The following is a 13,920-nucleotide window of genomic DNA, read 5'->3' on the forward strand; positions in this document are numbered from 1 at the left end:
CCATTTTGGGAGGCACCTGGGTGGCTCAGTTAAATGTCTGCCTCTGGCTCAGGTTGTGATCCCAGGGTTCTGGAATTGAGCCCTGTATTGGGCTCCCTGCTCAGTGGGGAAGTCTGCTTCTCCTTCTCCCTCTGCCCCTCCTCGCCCTGCTAATGCTCTTCCCCCACCCCCACTATATTTATATACACCTTCCATTTGGTACGGATCCCTGGAGTCCTTTCCATTTTTTACATGGTACTGCCTGATTCATGAATCACTGAACAAAGCCAGTAAGATCTTCGAATTTACTCTGATGAATTTTGGTTTTTTAACACTACTGACAATTATCATTTATTTGCTCTTTATTATTATATAATAGACATAATAGCTTTATTCCAATATTATGGGATACAGTCCCCATAGGCATGTGTGATTTTCTGTTTTAAAAAGTCAGTGCTTCAGGGGTGCCTGGGTGGCTCAGTGGGTTAAGGCACTGCCTTCGGCTCGGGTCATGATCTCAGGCTCCTGGGATCGAGTCCCTCATCGGGCTCTCTGCTCAGCAGGGAGCCTGCTTCCCTTCCTCTCTGCCTACTTTCTGGTTGTAAGGATGAATATATGAAGCACTGACTTTTTTTTTTTAAGATTTTATTTATTTATTTGACAGAGAGAGATCACAAGTTGGCAGAGAAGCAGGCAGAGAAGGCAGGGGAAGCAGGCTCCCCGCTGAGCAGAGAGCCTGATGCAGGGCTCAATCCCAGGACCCCAAGACTACAACCTGAGCCAAAGGCAGAGGCTCAACCCACGGAGCTATCCAGGCGCCCCTCCTCTAAAACAGTCTAAATATATTTTCTTGTTTCTTTTTTAAAGTATAGTTTTAATATGGGGGGTCCCTGGGTGGCTCAGTAGGTTAAGCATCCAACTTTTGATTCCAGCTCAGGTTGATCTCAGGGTTGTGAATTCAAGCCCTGTGTTGGACTCCATGCTGAGAACAGAGCCTATTGAAAAACAAGCAACAGTGCCCTTGCCCCCAACCAAAGTTATAGTTTTAATATGGAAAGAAATTATTTTTCTCTTAAAACACTAAGGATTGTATCAACGAAGGCGAAATATTCAAAGCTTAGTATTACCAAATTTCTTTGCATACCCATAACCAATTGGAACTTAACTTTCCATTTACTTTTTTTTTTTTTTTTTTTTTAAAAACCATGCCTTTAACTTTAACTATCCTTGTTTACCAAACATTAGCCAGGCTCCTCTGAACCCTCTTTTCATCCGGGCCTACTAAGTCCAGTTTTATCAAGAATCCTGACATCTGAGAGAATCTCTCTCACCTCTGTATCCGATCCAATTCCTCACCTCCACTTTTCGTACGTGATCAACATGGAATGCTTTTGGAAGAGTCCTGTCAAGTCAGTTTACCAAGAATCCCCTATACTTAATGTCTCTCCTATTAGTCATTCTACTTCGTACTAACACCTCCACACCATTCCGCTCATTGGCTAAATATCCCCAGCTGTCCTTGCTGTATTCAGTCTTGACACCTATCCAATAGTTCCAAACGAAGTCTTCCTCACAACTGACATGTGTGAGAATAATTTTTTCTTTAGCAACTAAACCTCTAAGCTCAATATACTAATTCACTGTGATTATCTGTACAAGTTTGATGGAAATACTATCTCTTAGTAGACTTATTGAAACAAGTATATGAGATTTCATCTCAAATCAATGGAGAAAAAATACTTCACAACATCACTTAAAAATAAAGAAAATTATAAAAATAGAACTCCTTTATAACACAATAGAAAACTTGCAAAATACAGATAGCTGGCAAAAAATTACAAATAGCCAATGTATAAGGAGATATCCTCACTAAAGAAATACAATATTTTTTTTTTATTAAAGAACAGGAACCTTTATTTTTTTTTTAAGATTTTATTTATTTATTTGACAGAGCGAGATCATAAGTAGGCAGAGAAGCAGGCAGAGAGAGAGAGGAGGAAGCAGGCTCCCTGCCAGAGAGCCTGATACGGGACTGGATCCCAGGACCCTGAGATCATGACCTGAGCCAAAGGCAGAGGCTCAACCCACTGAGCCACCCAGGCGCCCGAAATACAATAATTTTTGTTTTATATTTTTATTTACTTATTTATCTATCATAAGGAAATGGCAAGCCCAGTGTGGGGCTTGAATTTACAACTCTGAGATTAAGGGTTGCATGCTCTACTGAGTGAGCCAGCTAAGCATCAGAAGAAGTATAGTAATCTTTAAAAAAAATTTTATTTAACAATCAAAGATTTAAGAAATGTCAGGGTTAATGGGAAAGAGATAACCTAAGGCTCTTTGGAGAGCAGTATCCACTAGAATTACAAATGCAAGCAGGTCTTTTACATGGTAATTTTATATACAGTATTTGCCCTACAAATATATGCATAGTTGCAAAAGACTATTAGTTTTTTCTTTTTTTTAAAGATTTTATTTATTTATTTGACAGACAGAGATCACAAGTAGGCAGAGAGGCAGGCAGAGAGAGAGGAGGAAGCAGGCTCCTTGCTGAGCAGAGAGCCCGATGCGGGACTCGATACCAGGACCCTGGGATCATGACCTGAGCCGAAGGCAGAGGATTTAAACCACTGAGCCACCCAGGTGCCCCAAGACTATTAGTTTTTAACAGCCTAAATCTGGGAATAATCAGTGATTACCCATAGAAAATGGACTGAATAAATGATAATACAATGTAGTCACTAAAGAGGGAGAGGCAGTTATGTGAGAAGATGGTCATTATCAGATTCTAAAAAAAAAATCAGGGCTGCCTGGATGGCTCAGTGGGTTAAGCCTTGCCTTCAGCTCAGGTCATGATTCCAGGGTCCTGGGATTGAGCCCCGCATTGGGCCCTCTGTTCAGCGGGAAGCCTTCTTCCCCTTCTCTGTCTGCCTCTCTGCATACTTGTGATCTCTGTCAAATAAATGAATGAATAATCTTTAAAAAAATTAAAAAAAAAATCAACTTGTAGAATGAAACATTTCTTTATTTTTTATACAACCCGACATCTACACTAATGCAGCATATGGCACAGATGCACTCAGAAAGATATAAAAAAAAGACACACACCAAAGAAATTGAAGATAAAAATTATTACAAATACTGAATAGCCCAAATCTCTAGGCAATGTACATGGAATTGTTTTGTCATTTAATTCACCCATAATAAAAATGAGGTGATTTCGAGTTGGCTAGTTGAACTCTAGTATAAAAAAAGAAGATATTCAGGGCACCTGGGTGGCTCAGTGGGTTAAAGCCTCTGCCTCCAGCTCAGGTCATGATCCCAGGGTGCTGGGATTGAGCCTGCTTCCCCATCTGTCTCTCTCTGCCTGCCTCTCTGCCTACTTGTGATCTCTGTCATTTAGTAAATAAAATCTTAAAAAAAAAAAAAAATAACAAAAAAAGAAAAGAAGATATTCATTTGCAGGCAGGCCTACCATTACCACCAGGAAAATTTAAGGTGAGTCACTCACCTGTTGAATCAGCAGTCTTTCTTCCTACCATTCATGAAAAAAATGTGCTTTATGAATGAAATTAGGGCATAATGTTCTCATGTTAAGAAGAGGTTAAAATGTTCTACTAAAACCAGCAAAATCCTGAAATCCAATAGGTAAACTTCACTGTAAGGAACAGCGTGTTCCAAAGCAGCAAATTAACCATTATTAATTACTAGCACAGGACAACAATTTGTTTGCGCTAGACTACTTTTATATGTCAGTAAAATCAAAATCTCTTAGGTATTTTTAAGTAAAATCAAAATCTCTTAGGTATTTTTAAGTTTTTATTGATTTGGTTAAGTGATCTCTACACCCCATAACCCTGAGATCAAGAGTTGCACTTCTAAGTGAGCCAGCCCAGTGCCCCAAAATCTCGGAGATATTTTACTTTGCAGTGATTTTATCTATTAACAACATTACTGTTTGTGGAACGAAAACCTTTTCTGTTACAAAGCAAAGCTTCTAAGTTTGGAAAAGTACTTTCTTTAGTTCATCTCAAGGAATAACATCGTATTTCTTGATCAGCAATTACTCTGTAGTCTAGTTTATCTGAATCTTACCAACTCACTTAAAGTTTTTAATTTTCAACTTTTAATATTTTCTCAAAAGCATTACTTTTCTTCCCAGGTACAACTTTTTTTTTTTTTTTTTAAAGATTTTATTTATTTATTTGACAGAGATCACAAGTAGGCAGAGAGGCAGGTGGTGGGGGTGGGGAAGCAGGCTCCCTGCTGAGCAAAAAGCCCGATTCGGGGCTCGATCCCAAGACCCTGGGATCATGACCTGAGCTGAAAGCAGAGGCTTTAACCCACTGAGCCCCACAGATACAACTTTTAAAAGAATACATGTGTACACTGTCATAATGTTCCAATTACCACAGTAGTTACAGAAAAATTAAGATTCAGACAACCTTAAAGTATGGGAATGTTCAACTGGCATTAAGGAGGGTACATTATAGTCTCTTCATAAAAAGACAAGCTGTAATCCATCTATATGATATTCTTGAAATGACAATTATAGAGATGGAGAATAATCAGTGGTTGCCAGAGGATAGTGGTGCTGAGGGAGAGGAGGAAGGTTGACTATCATGGGATAACACAAAGTAATTTTGGTGATCATGGGAGTACTTCTATATCATAATTGTGTTGGTGGTTGTAGGAATCTATTTGTGTGATAGAATGACATAGAATTATATACATGTTGTACCGATTTTAATTTTCTGGTTTTGAAAATATAACTACTAGAGAAAAATAAATGAAGGGTACATGAGACTGCTCTGTAGTACCTTACAACTCCTGTGAAGCCTTTCTAATTCAAAATAAAAAGTTTGGGAAGGCGTCTGAGTGGCTCAGTGGGTTAAAGCCTCTGCCTCTGGCTCGGGTCATGATTCCATGATCCCAGATGGAATTGAGTCCCACATTAGGCTCTCTGCTCAGCGGGGAGCCTGCTTCCTCCTCTCTCTGCCTGCTTGTGATCTCTGTCAAATAAATAAATAAAAAATCTTAAAAAAAAAAAAGTTTGGGGAAAAAAGTCTATGCCAACAAAATCTAGAGGCTTTCTTCAGGTACTGCCTATTCTTATCTTTTGCTTTCTGGCCATACCACAGAGGAGACTGACATAGTGATTTGGGTTTTCCTTAAGAACTGAAGTAATAAGGGTGTTTTAATGTCTGTTTGTAGCATTTCCTTGCCAATATCCATCCCTCTTGCTGAAAACAGACATTGTGATTAACTTTTAGAAAATCATTCTTTTCTGTCATTCTGGTGGGTCCGTCAACGGAGGGATCATATTGTTGAGCCAAAGTGTATTTCTGGACATCTGAAATCTTGAAGAGAGAAATGCAAGGAGAAGGCACCTGCTGAGGCTATTTAGATTCTGTTATCTGTGTCCCTAGGCAGCAAACTGCCTAGATACTTCTATGTAATCTAATTAATTTCCTCTTTCCACTGTCGCAGACATTTAGTTTTCAGTGCTTGCAATTAAATATCCTTAACTAATACTGTGATATAAAAAAAGGAGATCTTAGTCTTTCTTTTGCTTTGTTTTCACATAAATTTATTAATATTGGTACATCACAGTTAAGATTTAACTGACATTAAACTGTGTTAATCTGTACAAAATGCTGCTCTGTGTTAATCTGAACAAAAATTTAGTTAGCAAAAGAACACTCTACAGGGTTGTCCTCTCCTCTAATATATATATTTTTAAGATGTCATTTCTTTATTTATTTGACCGTGAGAGAGGGAACAGAAGCAGGGGGAATGGGAGAGGGAGAAGCAGGCTTCCTGCTGAGCAGGGAGCCTCATGCAGGGCTCGATCCCACATGACCTGAGCCAAAGGCAGATGCTTAATGACCAAGCCACCCAGGTGTCCCTGCTTCCTCTAATTATTAAGAAAAGTAGTTTTTCTGCAGAAATCCTATCAATGGTATGTAATTCTGTACCAGCTGTAACAACATCTGTAAGTTTTTCTCTGAGTCTGACATATACAAACTACTATTCCACAGTAGTAACTTCTGATGAGCACTCAGGGAAGTTTGAAACTTATGATACAACACGTCCTTTTTCCCTCCTCCCTGATCACTGGCATCTGAACTCTTTACTATTCCAAATTAAAATGCAGTTAAAGACTAGTAACAAAAGCAATATGCAATAATTATAATATATATAAATATTTTATACTGTGCTATCTGCTTTACAGACATTATCTCACTTCATCCTTGCAAAAACTTGGTGAGGGACTCTTCGACTAGAAAAGGCAAATAAACTGCAACTTTCACTTTGATATAGATGTCAAGGTGGGTTTTTTTTTTTTTGAATTGATATAAAACTGCTTTTTATGTGATCGGATGTAATAACTTCATTTAGAATTTATGAAGCACCTCAAGTGTCAGAAACATATTTCTGATCTCATCTCCAACTATTTCTGAGTGCGTTCCACAGTTTAATAAGCAACAACTAGGGGCGCCTGGGTGGCTCAGTGGGTTAAGCCTCTGCCTTTGACTCAGGTCATGATCTCAGGGTCCTGGGATCAAGCCCCCTATCGGGCTCTCTGCTCATCGTGGAGCCTGCTTCCTCCTCTCTCTGACTGCCTCTCTGCCTACTTGTGATCTCTGTCTGTCAAATATATAAATAAAATCTTAAAAAAAAAAAAAAAGCAATAACTTGCTTTTAGACTCCTTTCTTTATTCTTACTCTACACAGCTGACTGCCTGGAAAGTAACTTTCATCTGTGCTATGGTGTCTTTGTACCCCACACCCCATTCACCATGATGATCTAAAGCAGATTCTCAAACTCACTATCTGTAGATCCAGGTGAAATGTTAGGCAGTGTGAAATGTCAGAAGCAATTCACACAATACAGCTTTCTAATGATTAAAGTTTTTATAAATTTCAAGTGAATTCAACACCTCTTTCTATCAACCTCACTCTCATATACCTGCTTTCTGTTTTTTTTTTTTTTAAAGATTTTATTTACTTATTTGACAGAGATCGCAGGTAGGCAGAGAGGCAGGCAGAGAGAAAGGAAGAAGCAGACTCCCTGCTGAGCAGAGAGCCCGATAGGGGGTTTGATCCCAGGACCCCGAGATCATGACCTGAGTCGAAGGCAGAGGCTTAACCCACTGAGCCACCCAGGTGTCCCCTGTTTTTTTTTTTTTTCCTTAAGATTTTATTTATTTATTTGTTAGAGAAAGAGAGAGCGCGAGCACGGGCAGACAGAGTAGTAGACAGAGGCAGAGAGAGAAGCAGGCTCTCCGCCGAGAAAGGAGCCCGATGTGGGACTCGATCCCAGGACGCTGGGATCATGACCTGAGCCGAAGGCAGCCGCCTAACCAACTGAGCCACCCAGGCGTCCCTCCCTGATTTTTTTTAAAAGATTTTATTTTTGGGATGCCTGGGTGGCTTTGGCTCAGGTCGTGAGCCCAGTGTTCTGGGATCGAATCCCTCATGTTGGGCTACTTGCTCGGCGGGGAGCCTGCTTCTCCCTCTGCCTGCCACTCTGTCTGCCTGTGCTCTCTCTCTCTTTCTCTCTCTCTCTCTCTCACAAATAAATAAAATCTTAAAAAAAAAAAAAAGATTTTATTTTTAGGTAATCTCTAACTCACTCAAAAGGAAAGAAAAAATTAGGGGTGCCTGGCTGGCTTAGTCAAAAGGGTGTGTGACTCTTGATCTTGGGGGCATGAGCATGAATGGAAGAAGGGGGTAAAACTCCAACTATACCAACACTCATTTCACACCACCCATTTATGGACATATGAGATCATGTTCCGTATCGACTGCATATGTGACAGTGGAAAAGTTTAAGTACCACTGCCCTAAAGACAAACCCTATCTGCCCCAGGACCTACAAGTAACAAGGATCTATGTACACTAATAACTACTGCCTACTCTTATATCCTGAAAGATCCCAGAGGTACTGATGGGTATCAGGCCCTACCTAGCATTTCTAAAAGTATTTTAGTGGTGGATCCTTTGAATATTACCAGTAATCTTTTTTTTTTGAGAGAGAGCATGTGTGTGTGAAAAGCGGACACCCCTTCCCACTATGGGACCACGACCTGAGCCAAAGGTAAACGAGATCACAAGTAGGCAGAGAAGCAGGCAGAGAGAGAGGAGGAAGCAGGCTCCCTGCTCAGCAGAGAGCCTGATGCGGGGCTAGATCCCAGGACCTTGAGATCATGACCTGGGCTGAAGGCAGAGGCTTTAACCCACTGAGCCACCCAGGCGCCCCTCTTTTTGAGATTTCTTTAAGACATAGTATACTGTGGCAAATCCAAAGTTTAGCAGACGATTTGCTGGGACACAGGACCAAGGATGTTCCTCCCAAAATGATATCTGCACCCAACAGTAACTCTCAAGCAGCAGTGATGTTTGTGCCATTTGTTCCAAATGTGCCATAAGACCAGACCATTTTGCTAACCATAGCATGACTGCAAACTAGAACTGCGGCAACCAATATACTGATCTGTGACCTTAGTTTTATCAGCTTCATCACCTGCCTAGATGAGTAATTAGACTCACTCAGGCTACACCTTCCATCAAATCAAATCATATGTCAGTGTCTTTGCAGGACTGACTGCCAGAAACAGGCTACTTCTGCAGGTGTTTGTTAAAAGCAGTTACAGTGCCATTTGACACCATAAATACAAATATTGTATGTATAAATATAATTCAGCTTTAGATTTCACATATACTTAATAAAACAAATCAGAAATAGCTGTATTAAAAAAATGTCACTATGGCTTTATTTTTTTAGCTGTCAATATTTTCCTTAACTATGCTTGGAAACTGGTTATCAGTATAACAATGCTTTGTCTCTAAACTTTTCATATATCTGTTAAGATACTAGCCTTACCTAATACTGAAAAGACTATTTCAACAAATATTAAACTGCTATCACCTCATGATTCTCCAATGACTATTCTCCTTAGCGAACCAACCAAGTCACACAGAGTCTGAAAAACTATCCACTATCAGGTGATAAATATAAATTCCCTGTGAAGGTCAGATGGGTATGCATTCTTTTTTTCTTTCCAGGTTTGCATTTAAATTCCAGTTAGCTGGGGTGCCTGGGTGGCTCAGTCAGTAAGTGTCTGACTCCCTGCTCCACAGGAAACCTGCTTCTCCTTCTCCAACTTCACCTGCTTGTGTTCCCTCTCTTGCAGTCTTTCTGTCAAATAACTGAATAAAATCTTAAAACAAGTAAGTAAATTCCAGTTAGTTAACACAGGGAGGCGCATTCTTAGTTTCAGCCATAAACTTACCTTAAAAAACAACGGTAGAAGCTGAAGTTGCTCTGTGACCGCTGTAGAGAAGGATCTTCCTGCACTAGCCATCAGCCATTTCAATACTAATTGAAAATAAACAGGTGGAATCAGTCTTGCTATACAGTTAGAGCACAAAATAGAGTAATATTATAGTGCTAGTGTCAGAGAGCCATTATGATAGCTCTGCTAACTAACTCTTCAATGTTAAGAAAGAGATCATGATGTTACTTCATAGATTTGACACTAAACAGCATTATGACAGGAACCACAATAAAGGGCATCAACCAACTAGGGTACTGAAGTAACTCAAAAAAATGAATCAACAAATTAACAGCCTACTAAATATCAACACCAACTATGAATTAACCTTAGTAATCCTAATGTAGCAAAAATGATAATTAAATTAAGCTGTTTATACTTAGAATGCTTGAAAAAATTTTAAATTTCTAACAGGACACCCCCAATAATCAAAACAATTTTGAAAAAGAACAAAGTTGGGGGACTCACAGTTCCTGATTTCAAAACTTACTATGAACTACAGTAATCCTAACAGTGTGGCACTGACATAAGAACAGACATACAGACCAATGGCGTACACTGGAGTCCAGAAATAAGCCCTCACACATATGGCCAAGTAATTTTCAGAAGACTGCCAAGACTACTCAATAAAGAAATAAGCCTTTTCAACAAATGGCGCTGGGAAACTGGACATGCTCGAGCAAAAAAATGAAGATGACCCTTAACTTACATTATATATAAAAATTAACTTAGGGAATTAAAGATCTAAACTTGTGAACTCAAAATGCGAAACTCTGGGATGCCTGGGTGGCTCAGTGGTTTAAGCCTCTGCCTTCCGTTTGGGTCATGATCTTAGGGTCGTGGGATCAAGCCCTGTATCAGGCTCTCTACTCGGCAGGGAGCCTGCTTCCCCTCTCTCTCTGATTGCCTCTCTGCCTACTTGTGATCTCTCTGTCAAATAAATAAATAAATAAAAATCTTTAGAAAAAGAAATAAATAAAAGTTTAAAACTCTTAGAAAAAAACTTAAGGGAAAAATTTTATGACGCTGGATTTGGCAATAATTTCTTGGATATTACATGAAAAGCAAAGGCAACAAAAGAAAAAATAAACTCGATTTCATCAAAATTAAAAACTTTTGTGCATCAAAGATACTATCAAGACAGTGAAAAAGACAACTCACCAAATAAGAAAATATTTGCACACCATTTATTAGACAAGGGGCTGATATCCAGAATACAAAAAGAACTGTAACTCAAAAACAACACTAAAACCTAACTCAAAAATTGGCAGGGATGTGAAGAGACAATTCTCGAAAGAAGATTAGGAAAAGAAAAAAAAAGGCAAATAAATGAAAAAATGTTTAACCACTAATCACACTAATCATTAGGGAAATGCAAATCAAAACCACAGATACCCTCTTCACACTCATTTGGATAGTTTTAAGTCATAAAAACAGAAAAAAAGGTATTGGCAGGAGTATGAAAAAATGGCAACCTTCTTGTACTACTGGTGGGAAGGTAAAATGGGGCAGCTACTGAGGAAAATAGTTTGGTGGCTTTTAAAAAAGTTAAATGTAGAATTACCGCATGGTGCAGCAATTCTATTTCCAATAGCCCACAGAAGTGAAAACAGGGGACTCAAAACGTAACGTCTACATCACTGCTCACAGCAGCTGAGAGGCAGAAACGACCTAAATGTCCATCAACAGATAAATGGATAAATACTGAAAACACAATGCAAAGTTAAAACGTCCCAACTTAAAAGGACAAATGTATGATCCCACTTATACGAAATACTTAAAATTGGCAAATTCTGAAGCTAGGTAGAATGGTGGCTGCAGGGGCGAGGGAAGTGTAGAACAAGGTCATTACAGATCTTCAGTGTTGCAATTTGAAGAGTGCTGGAGATGTACGATGGTGACGGTTGTACAATGTGAATGTATTTAATGTCACCCAACTATAAACTCCGTGTTATGTGCATGTTACCACAATAAAAAAACAGGAACAAAACATACCAAAGGATAATCTAAATAAATGTCTATTTTTTTTGTTTTCCCCTGGTAATAAAAGTCTGTTTTTAAGCAAGCTTCTATTAATTTTAGCCACTCACTAGTTTTTAAGAGTTTAATGCCCTGAGTTCGTTCATCTTCTTCACCAATTCCATTTTCTTCCATAACATGGTTCTGAATTTCTTCATCTACCTCCATAAGGGGTTTCAATCTCTCTAGAATTCGAGCAGTAAACTCAGGGACTCGTGGGGATGCTGTTGGCGCAGTGTTTGGCAAAGAAACATCAATCATAAATATGTAGGTCAGCACGCTGTAAAATGAAATACACACAGGAGTGAGAAGAGATGCCATGTTATCAATAAAACTAAGGTTCAAAAGCAATGACCCAACCAAAGTAAATATTTGAACAATGACTCCTAGAGAGAGTCTCTTGGGCTGTGCCCGTAATTCGGAGACATTGAGAACTGGCCAAATGTGCACCTCTGGCTCGTGAGCTCACTGCTGTCCTGTTTTACATTAAAGCCTCATGGACTAGTGTCCCAAACACAATATAAAACAAAATTTGAAGATGAGGATTCACGAAACCCAATAGTAACATAACCAGTATGTACTACTAAATATTAAAATTTAATATAAAAGAACTCAAGAACTGTACCATACCACAGGGAAAAGAATACCTACCTCCCTATTCTTTCCCTGACATTTTTGTAAACCTGGGTAAGTTTGGGTTCCAAGTACTTCAGTAGTCTGTGCAACAGCTCAGGTACTCTCCACTCTTGCTGGGCAAGGCCACCTTGCAGTACATAGAGTCGACTAGAATGAAAGCACAGCAAAGTTAGAGCCCTTCCCTGCCTTTACATATGGCAGTGTAGACTAATGGAGTCTGTATTCCACTTAAAGCTGCTACATTTTGAGCCCCGCATCGGGCTCTTTGCTCGGAAAGGAGACTGCTTCCCCCTTTCTCTCTGCCCAGTTGTGATCTCTCTCTCTTTCTGTCAAATAAATAAATAAAATCTTTAATAAAAAACAACTGCTACATTTTCTCACCCAATAAATATTAAAACTGACAATTCAAAACAGCACCTTTATGAAGATCTTATTTTTACTGCATCATTTTCGCTGTATTCTCATTCTCTCCATTCCCATACAATCAATCAAGAGAAATACTGACTTGAGAATACTCATTGATTTCAAAGCATCAGAAACTTCTCCACTATTTCATAGCAACACTAACTTATTATTGTTGTTAACAGGATTACCTAGATTCCTTTCTCTAGCCTACTAATTCTTTCCGGCTCTTTTTATCCCAGCAAGAAAGTCTTTCCTTGAATGGCTTACTGGTTTTTTCCTAATAAGGAAGAGTGAAAAGTACTGTCATGGTATAAATAAAGCTGCTCCAAGAGGAAGAAGGTCAAATCTAAATTAAGTTTGACTTGCTCAGGTTGTCTCTATTTCTACTGCTTCCCCACTGAGAAATAACTCTACTTAGTATCATAAAATATACTGAATTGGATCACTCTTCTCTCAGAAGAAAATAGTTACATTATCAGGCCTTTAGGAGTGTAGACAATTCACTTCTATTTACACATCAAGAGCAAAGCTGTTATCTTTTGTTGCAAAATCTTTCCTTAACCTTTTTTTTTTTAAAAGATTTTATTTATTTATTTGAGAGAGAGAAATCACAGGTAGATGGAGAGGCAGGCAGAGAGAGAGGGAAGCAGGCTCCCTGCTGAGCAGAGAGCCCGATGCGGGACTCGATCCCAAGACCCCGAGATCATGACCCGAGCCGAAGGCAGCGGCTTAACCCACTGAGCCACCCAGGCGCCCTTTCCTTAACCTTCTAAGTTTTCTTTTTATTTACCATGCATCTACAAAGGATCCTCCTTCACCACTCAGTGGTGATTCTAACAGCAACTCAAAAAGCCAGTGAAGTTTCCGGGGATCTCTGCTTTCCTGTGTTGAAAATACAAAATAACAATTAAAACAGGGGTCCTATAATTCTGTATATAAATCAGATCCTGTTATTTTAGTATTATAAATAAATATAAGCAAAAAAACCCTCGTACTTTAGTCAAATCCAAGTTTTACAGTTCATATGAGAAAGGTAGATAGTAAGAAACTTTGTTAGCTAAATGGATTATCTTTAAATCAAAGTATACAAGCTATCGACACATTTAGTGTAGAAAGTAACACCTACCTTATATCATCTGGCTTTTACTATATGTAGGTTACATTTCCAGATACATACATGATTTGCCATTTAATCTAAGAATGCATTATCATGACAGAGAAGATGTAATAATCACTTAAGAGGTACCACTCAAGGCTTATTTGAAAGGCTGAACAGAACCAACTTCAATTCTATAAGATGACAAAACTATGAAGAAAATTGCTATGAAGAAGAGAAGACTCAAGAGTATAATGAGATTTCACAGATTTTGAGAAAGGGTATGAAACAGTTTAAGTAGATGAGTAAACACAAAAAGAAACAGAACTTACACAGGATGTTGCTATACAAGTTCCCCAGTCGTTGTAAGTTTCTACCGTAATGTTGGACAGTGCTGTTCTAAGCAGTGGGCAAAGAAGCTCCCAAAGCTTCTCCACCTACTCA

General features: G+C 38.9%; 1 protein-coding gene across 3 annotated transcripts in view; it reads right to left on the minus strand.

Moving 5' to 3' along the window:
• The window catches only part of PSME4 (proteasome activator subunit 4), a 111,451-nt gene that overhangs the window by 9,926 nt on the left and 87,605 nt on the right, over positions 1 to 13,920 (minus strand). For all 3 annotated transcript variants that reach the window (XM_045077838.1, XM_004775683.3, XM_004775684.3), the window contains 5 exons: positions 13,809 to 13,913; positions 13,171 to 13,262; positions 11,991 to 12,122; positions 11,411 to 11,619; positions 9,279 to 9,364 (listed from right to left, as the gene is read on the minus strand). In XM_045077838.1, the coding sequence (XP_044933773.1) occupies positions 9,279 to 9,364; positions 11,411 to 11,619; positions 11,991 to 12,122; positions 13,171 to 13,262; positions 13,809 to 13,913 (624 nt within the window). The remainder of the gene's footprint in view (positions 1 to 9,278; positions 9,365 to 11,410; positions 11,620 to 11,990; positions 12,123 to 13,170; positions 13,263 to 13,808; positions 13,914 to 13,920) is intronic.

The sequence above is a fragment of the Mustela putorius genome, unplaced genomic scaffold (genome assembly GCF_011764305.1).
Source record: "Mustela putorius furo isolate JIRA1106 unplaced genomic scaffold, ASM1176430v1.1 tig00000224_pilon_pilon_pilon, whole genome shotgun sequence".
NCBI lineage: Eukaryota > Metazoa > Chordata > Mammalia > Carnivora > Mustelidae > Mustela > Mustela putorius.